The 17,014-nt window shown below is 48.5% G+C and overlaps 8 protein-coding genes across 8 annotated transcripts, besides 4 other annotated features; 4 read left to right on the top strand and 4 right to left on the bottom strand.

The window, feature by feature from the left end:
- Window positions 1-18: part of a microsatellite that runs on past the window's edge.
- Window positions 1-28: part of a microsatellite that runs on past the window's edge.
- A 628-nt stretch (window positions 29-656) lies between these two features.
- NFIA_080590 (GIG1 family protein) lies at window positions 657-1,597 on the bottom strand (the record flags this gene model as incomplete). The annotated part of the gene is made up of 4 exons (XM_001260011.1): window positions 657-794; window positions 846-1,030; window positions 1,086-1,268; window positions 1,333-1,597. 4 exons carry the CDS (start codon window positions 1,595-1,597, stop codon window positions 657-659), a joined length of 771 nt encoding a protein of 256 aa, XP_001260012.1.
- An 898-nt stretch (window positions 1,598-2,495) lies between these two features.
- Window positions 2,496-3,651, bottom strand: NFIA_080580 (putative isochorismatase family hydrolase; the record flags this gene model as incomplete). Its single annotated transcript, XM_001260010.1, has 2 exons — window positions 2,496-3,130; window positions 3,528-3,651. 2 exons carry the CDS (start codon window positions 3,649-3,651, stop codon window positions 2,496-2,498), a joined length of 759 nt encoding a protein of 252 aa, XP_001260011.1.
- A 616-nt stretch (window positions 3,652-4,267) lies between these two features.
- On the top strand, window positions 4,268-5,131 carry ssuA (RNA polymerase II subunit A C-terminal domain phosphatase; the record flags this gene model as incomplete). The annotated part of the gene is made up of 1 exon (XM_001260009.1): window positions 4,268-5,131. One exon carries the CDS (start codon window positions 4,268-4,270, stop codon window positions 5,129-5,131), a length of 864 nt encoding a protein of 287 aa, XP_001260010.1.
- A 220-nt stretch (window positions 5,132-5,351) lies between these two features.
- On the bottom strand, window positions 5,352-8,643 carry NFIA_080560 (putative DNA excision repair protein (Rad26L); the record flags this gene model as incomplete). The annotated part of the gene is made up of 2 exons (XM_001260008.1): window positions 5,352-8,269; window positions 8,328-8,643. The coding sequence occupies 2 exons, from the start codon at window positions 8,641-8,643 to the stop codon at window positions 5,352-5,354; spliced, it is 3,234 nt and encodes a 1,077-aa protein (XP_001260009.1).
- A 196-nt stretch (window positions 8,644-8,839) lies between these two features.
- Window positions 8,840-9,710, top strand: NFIA_080550 (exosome non-catalytic core subunit SKI6; the record flags this gene model as incomplete). Its single annotated transcript, XM_001260007.1, has 2 exons — window positions 8,840-9,138; window positions 9,200-9,710. 2 exons carry the CDS (start codon window positions 8,840-8,842, stop codon window positions 9,708-9,710), a joined length of 810 nt encoding a protein of 269 aa, XP_001260008.1.
- Window positions 9,711-10,423: 713 nt separating this feature from the next.
- Window positions 10,424-11,371, top strand: NFIA_080540 (high-affinity Cu transporter CTR3; the record flags this gene model as incomplete). The annotated part of the gene is made up of 4 exons (XM_001260006.1): window positions 10,424-10,594; window positions 10,669-10,699; window positions 10,768-11,260; window positions 11,335-11,371. The coding sequence occupies 4 exons, from the start codon at window positions 10,424-10,426 to the stop codon at window positions 11,369-11,371; spliced, it is 732 nt and encodes a 243-aa protein (XP_001260007.1).
- Window positions 10,542-10,569: a microsatellite.
- Window positions 10,830-10,854: a microsatellite.
- A 657-nt stretch (window positions 11,372-12,028) lies between the features above and the next one.
- On the bottom strand, window positions 12,029-12,911 carry cyp4 (peptidyl-prolyl cis-trans isomerase; the record flags this gene model as incomplete). Its single annotated transcript, XM_001260005.1, has 4 exons — window positions 12,029-12,215; window positions 12,283-12,389; window positions 12,500-12,669; window positions 12,860-12,911. The coding sequence occupies 4 exons, from the start codon at window positions 12,909-12,911 to the stop codon at window positions 12,029-12,031; spliced, it is 516 nt and encodes a 171-aa protein (XP_001260006.1).
- A 2,859-nt stretch (window positions 12,912-15,770) lies between these two features.
- NFIA_080520 (uncharacterized protein) lies at window positions 15,771-16,992 on the top strand (the record flags this gene model as incomplete). Its single annotated transcript, XM_001260004.1, has 4 exons — window positions 15,771-15,792; window positions 15,845-16,060; window positions 16,112-16,310; window positions 16,758-16,992. 4 exons carry the CDS (start codon window positions 15,771-15,773, stop codon window positions 16,990-16,992), a joined length of 672 nt encoding a protein of 223 aa, XP_001260005.1.
- Between the last annotated feature and the right edge of the window lie 22 nt (window positions 16,993-17,014).

The following is a 17,014-nucleotide window of genomic DNA, read 5'->3' as shown; positions in this document are numbered from 1 at the left end:
TTTTTTTTTTTTTTTTTTACTTTTCTTTCCCCTCTTCGCTTGACTATTGTGGCATACTATTTTTTTTTTCTAACGACTTTATTTCAATCCAGTCGAGAATAGTACATAGTACTCTTAGTTTATACTGGGTGGAGCAGCCAGCAGGGAGTGACGTTGCCAATACAGAATCCCAGAGAAGGCTGAAGAGACAGTCTTACAAGAGTCCAAGATGTTTAACCTGCCACGTTCAATCACTATGGTAAGATGGTCTCAATTAAGTTCTCCTATTTTCATTTCACTGTTTTACTCCTAATGTCAGGATCCTATACATTGTGTCTCAACACCTGCCACACTCACACGTGTAATCGTATTTCTAGTTCTCACCGACAGATGGCGAGGGGCAGACGCTTGGCAAGTGGGGTTTACTGAGGGAGCGTGTACGCCGTACTCGTATAGATACTCTTTTGATCAATTGGTTAAGATTAACGTGGACTGTGTAGTATACAGGGTATATCTGTCGATCTATCCATCTACCTAATATCTGTAGTCTATGTCTGGCTGTCTCCCAAGTATCAGGGTGACCCTTCTTACACCATCCGGCCCTAACTATATGAAGCAAATCCAAGTCAAGCAATGCTATGGGTGATTATATAGGCAACCATGTCTGAGACCTAAGCTCAGAACCTTGCCGTCATTGGCACATCCCCCTGAGTAACCTCCTTGACGAATTCCATGTCCGGTTGATAGAGCATAACATGAAAGTGTTCAACTGCGTGGACCGACTTGAGCGACTTCCAGTTCTTGAACCAGATGACCTGTGCTTGTTTAGTAGACTGAATCTCTCATCGACAGATATAACAGCAAACCTGTTCCGCCGGCATCCGCGACCGAAACGTCCTCGTCACATAATCATCGATCTCTTTCCTCGCTTGAGGCGTCAAATCATCTGTGGCAGGATCATCTTCCAGCTCGAACTTGGTCCACACGACAAGATGCACAATGCCCTCCTCGACCCCATACGGCCAGTCATTGTACAAAATCCGAATGTCCTCTGCACAGTGTCAGGCCAGGATGACCAATCTACATAATAACAAGGGCAAACGAACCATCGAACTCGAACGGCCGTCCCTTGGGCCTCAGATCATCCGCGTCTCCATCCCCCCAGCGGAGCCTTTCCTTGACCATGAATCGCAGGATCGATCCATACTTGGCCACAATGTGCGCTTTAAATTCTAGATACCTTCTCAGTTCGCTCGGAACACGCTGGAACAGATCTATCCGGTTACTTCCTGGTTATAACATGTCAGCAGCGAGTTGTTGCCGTACAATATACGCCGACCCGGGCCCACTTACTAACAATCTCTCTTACCGTCTCCCAATCCTGCCTCTTGTACTCCGCATCTGAAGTCGACAGAATTGCAATAGACTTGGCCGGTAAGTCGCGCAGAAACGCAGGACATTCTGCCGGCCACTGTGACGGGGGCACATTGACGAGCCAGTACGGTAATTTCTCCTCCAAGTTCCTATTTTGAGATAGGCGCGCGGTTGAGGCGCTGATGTTCTCATCAATAGCTGTGCATGTCGCTGCTGGTGTTGAGAGACTCGTGTCTGTAGACATTGCGTGGCTGGTGTGTATAAGCGGTTCGCCTTGCGTAGTTATGGTATACTTCGGTGAGTACCGAAGCGAACGAAATGAGATCTGCGCTCAGGCAACACTTAAACTACAGGCTGACGAGATTGGAAGATCAATCAAAAAATGGCATGCTGTGTTGAGAGAGGAGAAGTCCCCTCCAGACGGTGGGATGAGATTATGAACTCCTTGAGTTGAATTGACCCTGATCAGCGCAAGGGACCGTTAACTGGCAAGGGGATCGACCCGTCAAAGGACCCGCAAGAGCGCCCAGAATGTTCTCCTATTGTTTGCGTAGCTTTTAACTTCTCCTTGATGTAGAAATACAGTAGGGGTAAAATATTCCAGCTGGCTTTCATTCTTTCACTATCTCGCAATCTTAGAGGGCAGTCCAAGCCAAGAACAACTATGAATGCAAATGAGCCTAGGGAGAATGTCAGACGCATGGTTCTCCACTGCGGAGCGGCGTCATTGTCAATCACTAATTCAACCTAAGCAATGCTGAAACAGCTTTTTTGATATCATGTATCTATCTAATTTGAGTATCTTGATTTTTCCAATAAACGCCTGGATACCGATCGGTACAAACTATCTACCTTAGGGTCAATATCATATGGTCCAAAGCCATAGTCTCACAAACTGCCGTTCACAGCTTACTTCGTGCCATTAGCATGGGGTAGAACCTCAACATACGCTTCAAAAACCAGGGCATCATATAAGCAGTCTCATACTCATGTCCTAATGCTGGGCTCTATGGTCCACCGACGGGTTGCCTGACGCCATAGCAGCTCCTAGTTCAGTTCCGACTCCAAAGTCTATCATCATGTCGATTTCGCTTGAATTCTAAGTACCATGTGCGGAGACGCAGTCCCTCTCGGAACGGCAACTAAGACGCAGTAAGAGCCGCAATCTCAGGCCCGTCCGATCGAATTATCGATACACCCGCTGCTTCACACTCTCGCCTAGCCTCCTCCCATCCTGCACCAGGATCAACGCTTCTGGTCGCATCCTCGACAAGATAACTTTTGAACCCTGCCCTCGCGGCATCCATAGCCGTGTATTTGACACAATAGTCCCCAGCGATCCCGGCTGAAAACACATGCGTGATGCCCCTCTCCGCCAGCACTGCTTTGAGATCAACGTCCACGGACTGAGCATGAACGGCTGGGTCAAGGTTGCCAAACGCATCCGAGAAGGCAGAGTACATCTCAACGCGCGGGTCCATGCCTTTTTTCACGTACAGGTCAATCTTACTGCTGTCGATCTCAGGGATGATAGTGGCCCCCTTAGTCCCTCCAACACAATGAACGGGCCATAGCCTTTGCTCCTTGGTCTCGTTTTCCTTTCCAGGAGCCGGATTGTTCATCTGGAAGACGGACTCAAAGGGGCGATTGTTAGGCTCGGGATGATTGCTCGCAAAGGATACATGATTCTGGGGGTGATAATCTTGCGAGGCTACGCGTATCACGAAGCCTGGGTTGGCGAGCAGGGTGTTGATGAGTGGTGCAATGGAGCGAGCCCCTTGTACCGCGAGTGATCCGTCCTGTGCCTATGAGCTTCTTTCCACAGACATGAGAGCAAGCTGTGCTGACCGGTGGGCAGAAATCTTCCTGCATATCTACCACAATTAATGCTGCCTTCATCATGGGTTGGGTGTAACGGCTTTCCTGGGTTAAGAGCCTGGTGAAATTAGTTTGTATTGCCCTTCCAGAGGCAATGGTCGACCCTATACGGGCACGAAGTATGCGCGTTCCCCTTTTATCCTGGGTTTTGTCTCAGTTATGGCTAGCTTGCTCTGTCGTACTATCCAGTCAGCTGCAGATCATGCACAGCCTGAAGACAATGCAAGCATCCAGCAGCCTGGTAAGAGACATTGTTGTAGGATGGCACTGGCTAGACCGAAATGACGAGACCACACCCCGCGAAATATAGTCACGTGATTCTGCTCTGTTTGCCCAGACGAACTGAGAAAGATCAGTGTATGGAGTAAGGCCCGCAAAGTCTGCAATATTCACGTCGAGCATAAAATCCACAAAATTCATGATAGTGTCAGTGTTATTTTGGCAGGTATCTACGCAAGACCTGTCAAGCAGTTCAGCTGCTCTGTATCACGACTGGTCAGTTCTAGAAGGGTTAGCGCAGGATCCAAGCTCCTGCTGACTCAGCACAGCACCCAAAAGCTTCGCGTGGAGCGAAAACACACGCAAGATTCTTCACTTGTGTCATCAGGGCTGCGGCCCTTCATCCTTCTGTCAAGAATCATACAGTTGACAACAGTACATCAAGCTCATTTCAAGACGCAGATAATGAGAGGCATTCTCAAGGTATGTACTACAAAGTATCAATCTCTACCAACCCATGCTGTGCCATCACATGATGATCTCTTTTTATTGGAGCTGTCCTAGCTACACAATGCGGACAACCTTTTTATACGCATAATTAGATTTCTGATACTTTTACTTTGATCCCTTGGTCATTACTCTTGCAAGTATCACCATTCAGTCTTGCTAATTGAAGCAGCTTTTACAAGGAACAAGTGAACACACCTTCCAGCCTCCTTGATTTTGATCTCATAAAGACGACTCCCGAGCCGTCACTTCCATTTTCTTAAGAATAACACATCACACTTGGTGATATTTGATCGCATCGCCGCTCAACATGGCTCATGACCCTCGACTATCCAGTGCGGGCACTGCCACTCCCAATCCGCCTCCTCCGCCCCCTCCTCCACCCCTGGAGACCTCCACAACAGGGACAGGCGAGGCCCAGGCCGCAGAACCATCTGCTCCCGCACAGTCCTCAGACTCATTCAAGCTGAAGTTCTGCACAGTATGTGCATCTAACCAGAACCGTTCGATGGAAGCCCATCTCCGGCTCTCGACGGCGCCCTCTCCCTTCCCCGTTATTTCATTCGGAACAGGGTCCCTGGTCCGTCTTCCAGGACCATCCATCACACAACCTAATGTCTACAACTTCAACACTACCTCCTACTCGCAAATGTATGACGAGCTCCTCGCCAAGGACGAAAGACTCTACCGTAATAATGGCCTTCTGAACATGCTCGATCGCAACCGGAATCTGAAATGGGGTCCGGAGCGCTTCCAGGACTGGGTTCCCGGAATGCCGCGAGTGGACCACGTGTCGAAAGGCGACAAGGGTGCTCTGGGCACGGAAGGAGGCACGGTCGACGTCATCATCACCTGCGAGGAGCGGTGTTGGGATGCCGTCGTAGACGATCTTATGAACAAGGGCGCGGCTCTCAACCGACCGGTCCACGTGTTCAATGTCGATATCAGAGATAACCATGAGGAGGCCCTGGTAGGAGGAAAGGCCATCCTCGAACTAGCCACGCGGCTGAACGATGCGGCGAACCAGGAACGTAAGATTCATGGTGCCGAGGGCTGGGAAAACGGTAACGGCGAAGCCCGTAGGAGCTTCGACGAACGCGTACCTGAGATCCTGGCTTCGTGGCAGGAGAAGTGGCCCAATTTGCCGGCTTTGTGGACTCTGGCTTGGCTATAGTAATGAGGAATCTTTAGTACTTCATTGCATAACGATAATTCGTGAATTGATATGACTTCGCATATTGTACAGTCAATGTCTTCTCGTAGTCATTAATATACAAATATCACCGGGCAGCCAAATAAATGCTGTTTTGTAAACCCAACTCCAACTAAGCAAAAGGGTATCTCTCGAACAAAAACCCCAACCAGATCGAACGCCGTCTTCCAAATCCATAATATCATCTCTGGCCTAAAAGTATCTCCCGTCGCTCGGTATACCACCGCTCCAGACACGCCCGTCTCTGAGCCTGCGTCATACCCTCCACCACAAGTGCAAACTCAGTGGCACTAGCGAACCCGAACCGCTTCGCCATACTACAAAACTGACGTTTCATCACCTCCCGTGGCGGATGGAATCTGTACCGGATGGGCCGGCCGTCCTTGTCCAGAATAGCATCCCGCCCGGTCCTGTCTTGCGAGGACCCGAAGACCTGTACGTCGCCTAGTTTTTCATCGGCTAGCTCGGCACGTCGACTGAGTCGTTCTTCCACCTTGGACGAGCCGATGACTTCGTTGTTCAAATGGGTGTATTCAACGCCCGCGCCTGCGAGGATGGCCTGGATAGGATCGTGTTTCTGCGCGGTCACGGCGGCCTGGGCCTGCGGCGCGGCGTCGTCGGCATCACCGCGGATCATTGCGGCTAACTGGCTCATGACTTGGTCGTCTTGATTCTTGGTTTCAGAGCTGCTGTCGAGCGTGGTAGTTGCTGTGTCGGATTCGTCGACGGCTATGTCCATGACTTGGACGCCGGCCTTGCTCTCGGCGACATTGGTCTTGTTGACAATGTCCCTGAGGACGATGTTGTTGGTTTTGAACTCGAACAGGTTGTCGAGCCCGAAAATCTCGCCCTTCTGGTCTTTCTTCTCCTGCACTCCTTTGAAGTATCTCCGTTCGGAGCTGGCGTTATAGCCGATGTTGGCCTGCTGTTGCTTGTATATCTGACGCGCGTAGACAATCTCCTCGATCGTGCCGGCGGAGATCAGGCGGAAGACCTCGACGTTGCGGGACTGACCGATTCGGTACGCTCGGTCCTGGGCTTGTAAGTCATGCGAAGGGTTCCAGTTTGGGTCGACGACAACGACTTTATTCGCCGAGGTGATGTTCAGGCCAACGCCTCCAGACCGGGTCGAGATTAGGAAGACAAACTGTTTTGGGTCGGAATTGAACTCGTCGACAACCTTTGTCCGCTCCTCATAAGTCATGGAGCCGTCCAGGTAGCTCACATTGTAGCTCGTGTAATGAAAGAGCATCTGTAGCATCTTGAGAAGACGGACGCTGTGCGAAAACACCAGCACCTTGTCACCGTTCGCATGCCACCATTTCAGAAGCTTGCGGAGGACCTTCCATTTCCCGCAGAATTCGGGGTTGGCGTAGTTGACAATGGAGTCTCGGGTCCGATAGAGCTGCTCCCACTGGTCGGGAACGGCAATCTCCAGCATCTCTTTATCCTTCTCTTGCTTCTCCAAGGAGTCCGCCCCTTGCGGTATGAGTGTTGCAAGGTGGTTGCTGAGCTTCTGGAGTATGGCTATTGCGGGGAATACATAGTTCTGCCATCTGCCCCCGGAGGGCAGAAACTGCCGGCAGCACCAGCCTGCTTTCTTCCCTGAGCCGCAGTCACACTTGTCGGAGGATGTCTTGATGTACTGAACGATGTCGCTGTCGAGGATGTTTTCGTAAGCACTTGCCTGCGTCTCGGTGAGCGGACAGAAAACGACCCGGTCGCTCTTCTTCGGAAGCTGATCGGCTATCAGTGTCTTCATGCGCCGTAGGAAAAACTGAGGTAGGAGATTTTCGACGAGCTTCTTCGCTGTCTTGCGAGCTTTGCTGAGTTGGTACAGAGTGGCATCGTGTGACTGCCCAATTTTCAACGGCTCTGAGATGGTACGTTTCCAGGTCGTAACCGGGCCAAGTTTTCCCGGATTCGTCCAGTTGAGCAGCGTCCACAATTCTTCGTATTTGTTCTGAATTGCGGTGCCCGTCAGCCCGATTCTGCAAAGTGCATTGACCACGTTCATCGCCTTTGTTGTTTCCGAGCTGCGTTCCTTAATGATGTGGCACTCGTCCGCCACCACGCAGTCCCATTCCACCATGTTAACGGCATCCTTGTTGTGCAGATATGTGCCATAGGTCGTAATGAGAATTTCCAAGCGACCTGACCTCGCGGCTTGCAGTGCGAGCTCCTTGTTGTCCCCATGGTATGTATCAACATGCCACCACCCCCAACGGTTGAATTCCGAAATCCAGTTTTGGATCAAGGTCCCTGGACAGACGATCAAAGTGCGCGGATACCATCCGTCCCGGCCACTTCGCCTCATCTTCCTCATCCTTTTGGCGTCTCTTTCATCGCCAGTCTTCCCGTATGCAGCAGTGAGAAAAGCAATCACTTGCACCGTCTTTCCCAGACCCATGTCGTCACCCAGAATGCCCCCTTTCTGATAAACAAACAACTCATGTAGAAAGGCGGCACCTTCGACCTGATAGGGCCGCAGCCATTGGGCAATTGGCGCCGGAATTAACCCGAGCGAGTATGGAAGGGTTATATCCTCGTACTTCCCGCAAGGTTCTATATTCCTAAATGCAGGCTTCTCCTTGAGAAACTCTAACCGCTCATCGTCGGAAAATTCCACGTCATCGAAATCTGGCGGCAGCTTCAATCCGGACTCCTTCAGGTGGTCCATCCGCCGGTCAAACTGCGTTCGACGCTTCTGCAGATAGTCCGGAAGCGTATATTCCATGAGCTCATCGTCCGAGGGAAGCTCTTCCCCATATGCCCTTAGAACGGGTCGCGTGCGAGTGGATTTCTCGTTCTCTTTCTTCGGCCTTTTGCCGACAAACGAGTCAGGGTCCGCCACTTTGGTTTTCTTAGACTTGCGAAGATTGGCACTGCTGCGCTTCCGCTTGATAGCTTTCCTTTCTTTGAACCGCTTGTACGCTGCTTCGCCATCGTTGAAGGAATCGTCGCCACTCTCGGTATCGGCTATGTCAACGACGGAGGTATCGCGGTTGGAAGGGGACGACAACTGCTTGATCTTGGAACGCTCATGATCGGAGGCGGACTGAGGGGGCTCTGGGTTTGATTTGAGTACACGGTCTCTATCTAAACACAAATTCCTCAGATTAGCTAGTAGCTAAAGCCTACATGCGGAGAAACTTACAGCGAGGCGGTATTGACGGCTTGGAGGAATGAGTGGCATCGAGATCGTCATCTTCCGTATTGTCAACAGTCGATACATCGGTATCTTGTAACTCCCAATCTCCGCCCATGCTGAAGAACAAGGAGGGGCAGGAAAATTGCCTCCAGACGCGCAGAGGAAGTGTCCGTGAGGATGCGGAGAGCGGAGTACGAATACTTATCAGGCAGATTTCCCGACTAGGAAAAGAGCTGTTCGCCGCAAACTGAATTTGTCCGCTCTCACTTCGACCTCCGCCGTCTGTCACCTTCGTCTGCCCGCGCAATTCCTCGTACGTCATTTGGGATTGGATAATCCTGAGTCACATCCTATCAGCTTCACAAGCGCTTTTGGTTCATTTGTTGCTTAACATTGCTTAACACCTATTTGGCGTCCCTGAAATCCTCGGAAAAATTCCTCGTGACCAGCACCGTTGCGAAACCTGTTGATGAGGAACAGAAATTGGTGGACGACAACGATAACTTGAATAACTCAAAATGCCTCTCGATACCTCTACAACGTATCCTCTTACGAAGCTGCGCCTTGATGGACGCCGCTGGAACGAGCTCCGACTCCTTCAAGCCCAGATTTCTACCAACCCCGCGAGTTCTGGGTCATCCTTTTTGTCAATGGGAAATACATCGATAATGTGCTCTGTTCATGGTCCAGCGGAGGGAAAGAGGGGTGACGCGACAGGAGGTGCTGCAGGATCCGCGGGAGCTGTGGTCGAGGTCGACGTCAACGTCGCGGGTTTCGCGGGCGTTGATCGCAGGAGGAGAGCCGGGGGCAGCGACAGGTATGAGGCCTTATTGCTCCGCTTCATCTCTCTCGCTACGTTCTAACATGTGCCGACATAGGCAATCTTCACGAATTGCGACGATACTGCGCTCGGCCTTTCAATCCCACCTTCACACCCACCTCTATCCACACAGTACGATTAGCATTCACGTCTCAGTCCTGTCGGCTGACGGGTCTCTCCTCGCCGCAGCGGTCAATGCGTGTACCCTAGCCCTTGTCGACGCCGGTATTCCTATGCCAGGCCTGCTGTCTGCCTGTACCTCTGGTATGAGCGGCAGCGCCTCTACGCCACGTGATCCTCGGAATGACTTTCTGGATCCCCTTCTAGATCTGTCACTGCCAGAAGAGCAAGAGCTTCCGTTCCTGACGGTTGGGACAACAACAGCTATTCCTGTTGGAGAGGACGCTATGGACGAGGACGACGAAGATATGAAGGTCTCTATGATGGTGATGGACTCGAAAGTCCATTGCACTTATCTCGAGACAATGCTCGCCGTCGGAATTGACGGATGCAAGCAGATTCGGGAGATCTTGGAAGGAGTCATCAAAGGGACAAACCGGGGAGTATGATATCTACTTGACATCATGTGTCTCGATACTTTTATACCCTGCATGTATTCTCTATGGGAGTTGGGCGTCGCGTTTATGATGATAGATGGGGTGATTGTACCTTTGGGTGATTCATATTTATTTTTTTTACCATTCCATTTCTTTTACACATTGATAAAATCCTGTAAGGCTAAACTCGTTTTCCATAGTTAAGCAGAGACCCAGTTTCCTTAGCTCAGATTCTAATAATGTTCTGGGGGCTAAAGAAGCCAAGCGGCCGAAATGTGCTCAATTCCACTCGCAGCCAAACCCTAATTGGTTTGGGCTGCAGCAGCGGACTTCTTAGCAAACAGCAAACTGAGGCCTTTCGAGCACAAATTATGAAACAGAGAGCAGAATACTCGAATTGATATCCACTCGATGACTAGCCGAATCATGCGATCGAACCACAGACGAGCGGAGAAAGGGACCAGGGCCTGTCTTGTTGTACGACTTCACTTTCTCCCAGGGTGCCACTGCTTGCTATCTCTATGTAGATAACCGCTGTCTTTCCTCTTTTTCGACTCTTTCCTCTATTGCGCTGGTCTGCTCTCCTGTTCCCTTCCAGTCTCTATTCACCTCCCCTCCCTGTCCCTGTCTGCCAGGTCAGGGATTGACTGACTCGCTACCTCGAGTGCACCTCATCGGAAAATCCTAAAGTTTCACATCTACAGTCGTTCTATCCCACCAGAACAATGGACCATATGAACCACGATATGGACTCCATGGCGTCCATGACTTCGACCATGACCATGGCCATGTCCGCAAGCTCGACTGCCAGCGCCGCCATGAGCACCGGCAGCGCTCATAGCATGGGTGGCATGGATATGGGTGGCATGGACAGCATGCAGTCGTGCAAGATCTCGGTATGCAGACTAGGAGCACAGCACCGACGACAATATCAAACAATAGTCATCCGCTGACCTCCCCAACCGTCTAGATGTTATGGAACTGGTACACCATCGATTCCTGTAAGCTCTCTTCGTTCCAACGTTGTAATGTGCTTGTCCCTCCACAATTCTAACGCCAACATCTCCAGGCTTCCTCTCCAGTCAATGGCACAACACCTCCCGCGGTATGTTCGCCGGCTCCTGCATTGGCGTCATCTGCCTCGTCATCTGCCTCGAGTTCCTCCGCCGCGTCGGCCGCGAGTATGACGCCTTCATCGTCCGCCGCGCCCGCCTAAGAAACCAGTACCTCTCCACAACAGCCTCGTCCCAAGGCCTAACACGTGCCACCGACGCCGACGCCAGCGCCGAGGACTCCCCCAACTCCACCCGCGGCGTCGAAGGCGCAGCATCAAAAGGCGCAGGGCAGACGCTCTGCGGCGCGTTCGAGGACAAGACGCCCGTCCGGCCCACGCTGATCGAGCAGCTGGTGCGCGCCCTGCTGCATATGCTGCAGTTCGCGGTGGCGTACTTTGTCATGTTGCTGGCCATGTACTTCAACGGGTACATAATTATCTGCATCTTCATCGGGGCGTTCCTGGGTTCCTTCATCTTCTCCTGGGAGCCTTTGAATCTGCAGAAGGAGTATGTTGTTCCACTCCCCTTACCTTCCTCGGATGGTTTGCAAGGAGCTCGATCTGACTTGTGTTTTTGTTTAGGAATGACGCTACGGCGGTCACCAAATGCTGCGGATAGATGTGCTCCTCGGTCCGGCCTGCAATTCGTTGACTCGCTCTTGTTAGTCTGACTTCAAATGGCCTCTCGATTGAAGCGTTCCGCTTGCCCCCTCTCAGATCCGCGATAGAAGAAGCCTCAAAGGTGTTTGTAATACGAGATCAATGACAACAATCAATAATAACACGGGAGATCACCGTCTAGTTTCATGATCGGTTTTGTAGTTGTTTTATTGACGAAAAATCAAGATATAGCTGATTGAACCGATCTTGGCAGTCTGAGCCAAATGACCTATGCTTGTATTCAATCAATCGATGGCTGACGCTCACTTTCAGCCTTATATTCTCAGACCCGTCGTCCTAAAAGCTGTCGAACCAGACATGACGTGTAGACCGTATGGTGCAAGCAGGGGCTTAGTTACGGGGGCAGAGTGTAAAGACATACAGGCAATCAGAAATGGAACCGATTAGAAGCAATTGTCGGCACAGATTGAAAATGGACAGAGACATGCTTGGCTAATAATTCGGGAACAGTTCTAGATTACACCACGCAAGAAAGGAGACGTCGGAACCCCCAAGGCCTGATCGGAGAACAGAGAGCCACAGGCTTCATCTGTAGAGTCGTCAGAACCGAGAGGCTCCCCTTTGTTCGAACCCATTATCTTCCCCTTTTCATTGCTTACAGCTCACCACAGTTGACGATCTTGGGACGAGTGTTGGAACGGACAGAACCGCTGCTGCTTCCGAGAGCCTCGATCTCCTTGACGACGCTGTAGGACTTCTCATCCGCAACTTCACCAAAGACAACGTGCTTGCCATCGAGCCAGGAAGTCACAGCCGTGGTGATGAAGAACTGAGAGCCGTTGCTACAAGGCAATCAGTACAACTTCAGGTACCTCTAAAAACATAGGCGAATCGCAGGATACAACTTACGTGTTAGGACCAGCGTTGGCCATGGAGAGGATACCCTTCTTGTCGTGCTTGCGGCTGAAGTTCTCGTCGGCAAATTTGTCGCCGTAGATAGAGCGACCACCAGTGCCCTAAGCGCAAAAAGTGGTACATATCAGTTCTCAAGTCCTATTCAGGACCCAGAAAGCAATATGGGCTAACGGGTCCGGCGAGAGCGGTGTCGTGTATGACGACGACTCACATTGCCACGAGTGAAGTCACCACCCTGGAGCATGAAGTTGGGGATGATGCGGTGGAAGGTAGACTCCCTGTAGCCTTCACCAGCAGGTCTCTTGCAGAGCTCACGGAAGTTCTTGGCTGTCTTGGGGACATCATTATCGAAGAGGTTGAATACAATACGGCCGACCTTGGCTGTCAAGGCACGAAGCAAGATAGCGTCAGTAAAAAGATTCGAAAGCATTAATTGAAGTCCGAATCCATCGAGCCCGCTTTGAGCACAGTTTCTCGCCGATGCTGAAAAGCGGGATGGAGGGGTAATGCAATTGTACCCCAGACCCTAAACCAAGTAGAATAAAGACAGGGAGGGCGCGGAATAGCTTACTTTCAGCGGTGCCCACAGGGGCGTACTCGACGTCGAAGAAGACCTGAGACATGGCGGAAGGGGTTTGATGGAATCTGCGAAGAGACAGGAAGGAGGACTGATTGCAATTGACAACGGAGGAGAGGAGGGGACGAGAAGAGAAGGACGAGCAAGGTGGGGTTATTGTTGACCTCAGGCTACGGGAGAACATTGTTGCTAGTCGGTGCTGGAACTAAAAGGAGGGGCAGAAGCGGGTCAATACGGCGGCCGAATTGGGGGGGGGGACTCGATCACGTGACTAAAAGGTACAATGGAAAAACATTGCGTCAGCCGAAAAGTGCCATGTGTGTAGGTTTAGGTAAGCTGTCGGGAATGTTGCTGGCCTCAGGCTCCCACGTGGTTAGCCGGCCGGCAGTTGACTGCATATAGCAAGCTCACAGCAATCAGGCCCAGTGCTAGGGATGAGCCATCCTTTGCAGGGCCATCAAGAGCACAGCAAACCCATCCAAAAAGCAATTGGGACACATGAAAAGTCCAGTCTCCAGAGAAACTGAGAGGTGCTACTCACCTTGAATTGATATCGAAGAAGATGAATGCTGCAAACGGTGACGTGCTTATGGAAACAGTCGAACCAGACGTGAAGATAGAAGCAGGGGAGAAAAACTAGAGCAGAATCCCAAAAGAGTATGGCACCAAAAATTATGATTATATAATGATACACTGGAGGTACAATGATTCAGGAGCGTGTACGCAGCCCACGCGAGCTCCATAAAGAGCTCACATGAGACACACCCTCTACACGTGACTGCCAAGATCATTAATAAGCCGCAACAACTCGCATGACCATTTAAATATGATACACGCGCACATGGAAATTCAATTTCCTTCTCCTCCCTTTACTTTTATCCAATGCTGTGAAAAAAATCGAGAAATCACAACTTAGTTTTAGAGCAGTTGCCAAGTACTTTACTCTTGTTTTACTCTTTTACAACAATGGATTCCAATCATTTAATTGATGTGGATGGATTTTTCGAGTCGGAGCTTGATTACGAGGTATCAAACTGCTTACAAAACGGTTTGTAATTGATTACTAAGTATTTAAAACAGGAACCCGCTATTCCCATTCCACTTACTAGCGCTAAAAGCTCTTCCCTAACAACACTAAAAATTGAATATATTGATGACCTACCAGAGTATCCCACAAGTCATATTCACGGGTACACATATGTTGTTGCTTCGAGAGGACGGTCACAGCTTGAAATGGAGCAGGTTGCCCATGACGTAAGTATTTCCTAAGCGCTTCACAACTGGTTACTAACTGCTTCCAGATTCAATATGCGAGAAGACAGCTTTACGGACAAAAACGACCAGTCAACTGTCCATTTTTGAAATGCCATGTCAAGAAATGGACCTGGAAATGCTCTGGAATCTATGCTTGTGAATTTTTGAGTCCAGTTCTCCAATCTTATCACCACACCTGTGTGGATGAGACTATTTGGCAGGAAATTCAGAAGTCTCAGAAAGACATTAGGATCTTAGAGACAGATCTTAGCAAGCGGAATGCATACAGGTATTAGTTGAGGAATTCCTAACTATTTCATAACTCATTACTAACTGCTTATAGCTACTATCGATCAAAAGTTGGTTTCTTTCAGAGAGGCCTTGCATGCATTGACCAACTTCCTACATGCAAACCAGTTTTCAAGAGATACAGCCAGATGGTTTGTCTAAGCACTTAATAAATGGTTTCTCAATGGTTACTAACCAGTTTAGAATGTCCACGGAGAATATGCTCCCTATATTGGCTGTATACATGAATCATCTGATGTTTTAACAAAACATCATAGAGGGGCAATTCAAGGTCACACAGTTATTGATTTGCAGTTTCTTGAAGATCTCTTTAATAAAGAGATTATGCCAGCAACCGAAGAATGTAGTGTTTTTGAACCTTTATCATCCCGACGAAAATATTGTGGTAAGTATTTATTAACTGCTTATTAGCTGTTTATTAACTGATTGAAAGGTCGAGATCATCCTCAAGGATCAGGACGATTGAAGCATACACCTTGTGATGTTACTTTTAATGCTTTGGTACCTGTGGATATTAATCAATGTTCATATATATTATTCACATCACATGGTGTGCATAAGCATCCACCACCACCACCAAGCAAGGCACCGGAGAGAATCTTACAAGGGGTAAAAAGTATTATTCAACAAATTCGAGACCCAAGTTTGACAACAGGTATGTATCTGGTAAGTGATTTAGAAATGATTTCTAACCAGTTGTTCTTAGCACAGTTTCTTCGCAATCCACAGCTTGAGGCATTTTGTCGGCAGTATAATGCTTCTACATTAGCAGAGATTCACTCTGCCTTTTGCAATAAAGACCGGATTGCCGCAATCATCCAAAAACAACGTCTACTTTCCTATCCTGACGGACAAGATTGTTAATGGTCTTCTCTTTCTTCAAAACATCGACCAACACGTCAACGTAAGTACAAATACTTATAAGGTGATTCATTAACACTTACTCGGTACTTAGGATTACATCCAAGAGCAATATCATGATTCGCAGGGTACTATGGTTCTGTGTGGCTTTAGAGAACAGATTCAGCTTCTATCTCATCTTCCCTCTTTTGAAGTGGACATGTCTTACAAGCGGATTCGATCCAAAAAAATGAATGAGGTGCTTTTCGCAACATTCTTATCAGATCAGTGCAAAAGTGAGTGTTACATATGTAATTAGAAATAGTTACTAATCAGTTGTTAACTAGTTATCACCTTACTACGAGTCTTTACCAGTGAAGATTCTACTGAGGGATATTATCTACTCTTCAAACGAGTTTTTAATCTGATCCAAAAAGTTTCTCAGCAGCCAGTGCTTTTTGATCCAATTCATGGGTCTGGAATACATGGTATTATTGTTGATATGGACTCGAAACAATATACAGGTAAGCGCTTATCAACCAGTTAACAAGTAACAAGTATATACTGAGTACTTAGGACTTGGCCAATATCTTTCTGAAATCGACCCTCAGCATCGAGATGTGACATGGCATTTGCAACACATAATTATATTTTGCCGAGTCCATTTTCAACGGTCAATTCTGAAGACTATTGGAACTACAAATCAAGGTTCCTCTCTTTGGAGCCGTATGATGAGTCTATTAGACTGCAAATCTGAGGCTGATTATGATACCTTGCTTGACCTACTAATAAGTATCCAACCACTTATTAAGTGATTGTCAGGTAGTTGCTAACTACTTATAGAATATGAGGATGTCAATGTTCAGAACTGGGCAAAACAAAAGAAGAGTACAATTATCAAAGCAGGGTTGAATAAAGCATGCTCCAAAATTCAACCTTATTACTTTGATATTTTACGCAATCACACAAATGCTGTTGAACAGTCCCATCAAAAATCATATGCATCTGGCAAGTATTTGACTTTGGTTGAAGCGGTTAAAAAGTAAGTACAAGCACTTAACAACCACTTATAAAGTACTTTATTCTCCAACACTAATAATATCTAGTTCTGCGAAGTTGGACAAAGATGACATTCTTCAATATAACAACTTCAGACAGTTTAATGTGCATCATTCATATCGAACATCAAATATGGAAGCCAACTATCTTCGCCATATGAGTCGGGAAAGTAAGTGCTTAAAATCAACCACTTTTAGCTATTCAAAACCAGTTATTAACCACTTAATAATCACTCACCATATAGATAGCCGCAAACGCCAACGGTCGACCTCATCTCATAGTACTGAGACTACTCAATCAGCTTCACAGCGATGTCAATCGCCTCAAAGAACCAGGAGATCATGCTCCCAATCTTCTTCACAGAATGGCGATAATGAGTAAGTTTATAAGTACTTGATAAATGGTTGTCAATTACTTAATAACTCGTTAGATCAACAAGATCTTCACATGACCTTCGCCGTGTTGCATCGGCGAATGCCATGAGTTTAGAACAGAGGCGCCAGGAGCTCGAGCTTCGAAAGCTTGAAGCAGAGATCAAACAAAAAGAAGCAGATATTAGAAAGCAAGAGGAGGAAATTCGTTTACAACAGCTTGAAAACGAGAGATTAGAGCTTGATCTCATGGAACGGCGGATTCGAATCCAGGAACTTCAGCAAAGTGATTAACAAGTGGTTTAAAAGTGGTAAG

This window comes from Aspergillus fischeri, genomic scaffold (assembly GCF_000149645.3).
Source record: "Aspergillus fischeri NRRL 181 1099437636264 genomic scaffold, whole genome shotgun sequence".
Taxonomy (NCBI): Eukaryota; Fungi; Ascomycota; class Eurotiomycetes; order Eurotiales; family Aspergillaceae; genus Aspergillus; species Aspergillus fischeri.
The sequence above is the reverse complement of the archived record's forward strand: the minus strand, read 5'-3'. Positions and strand labels throughout refer to the sequence as shown.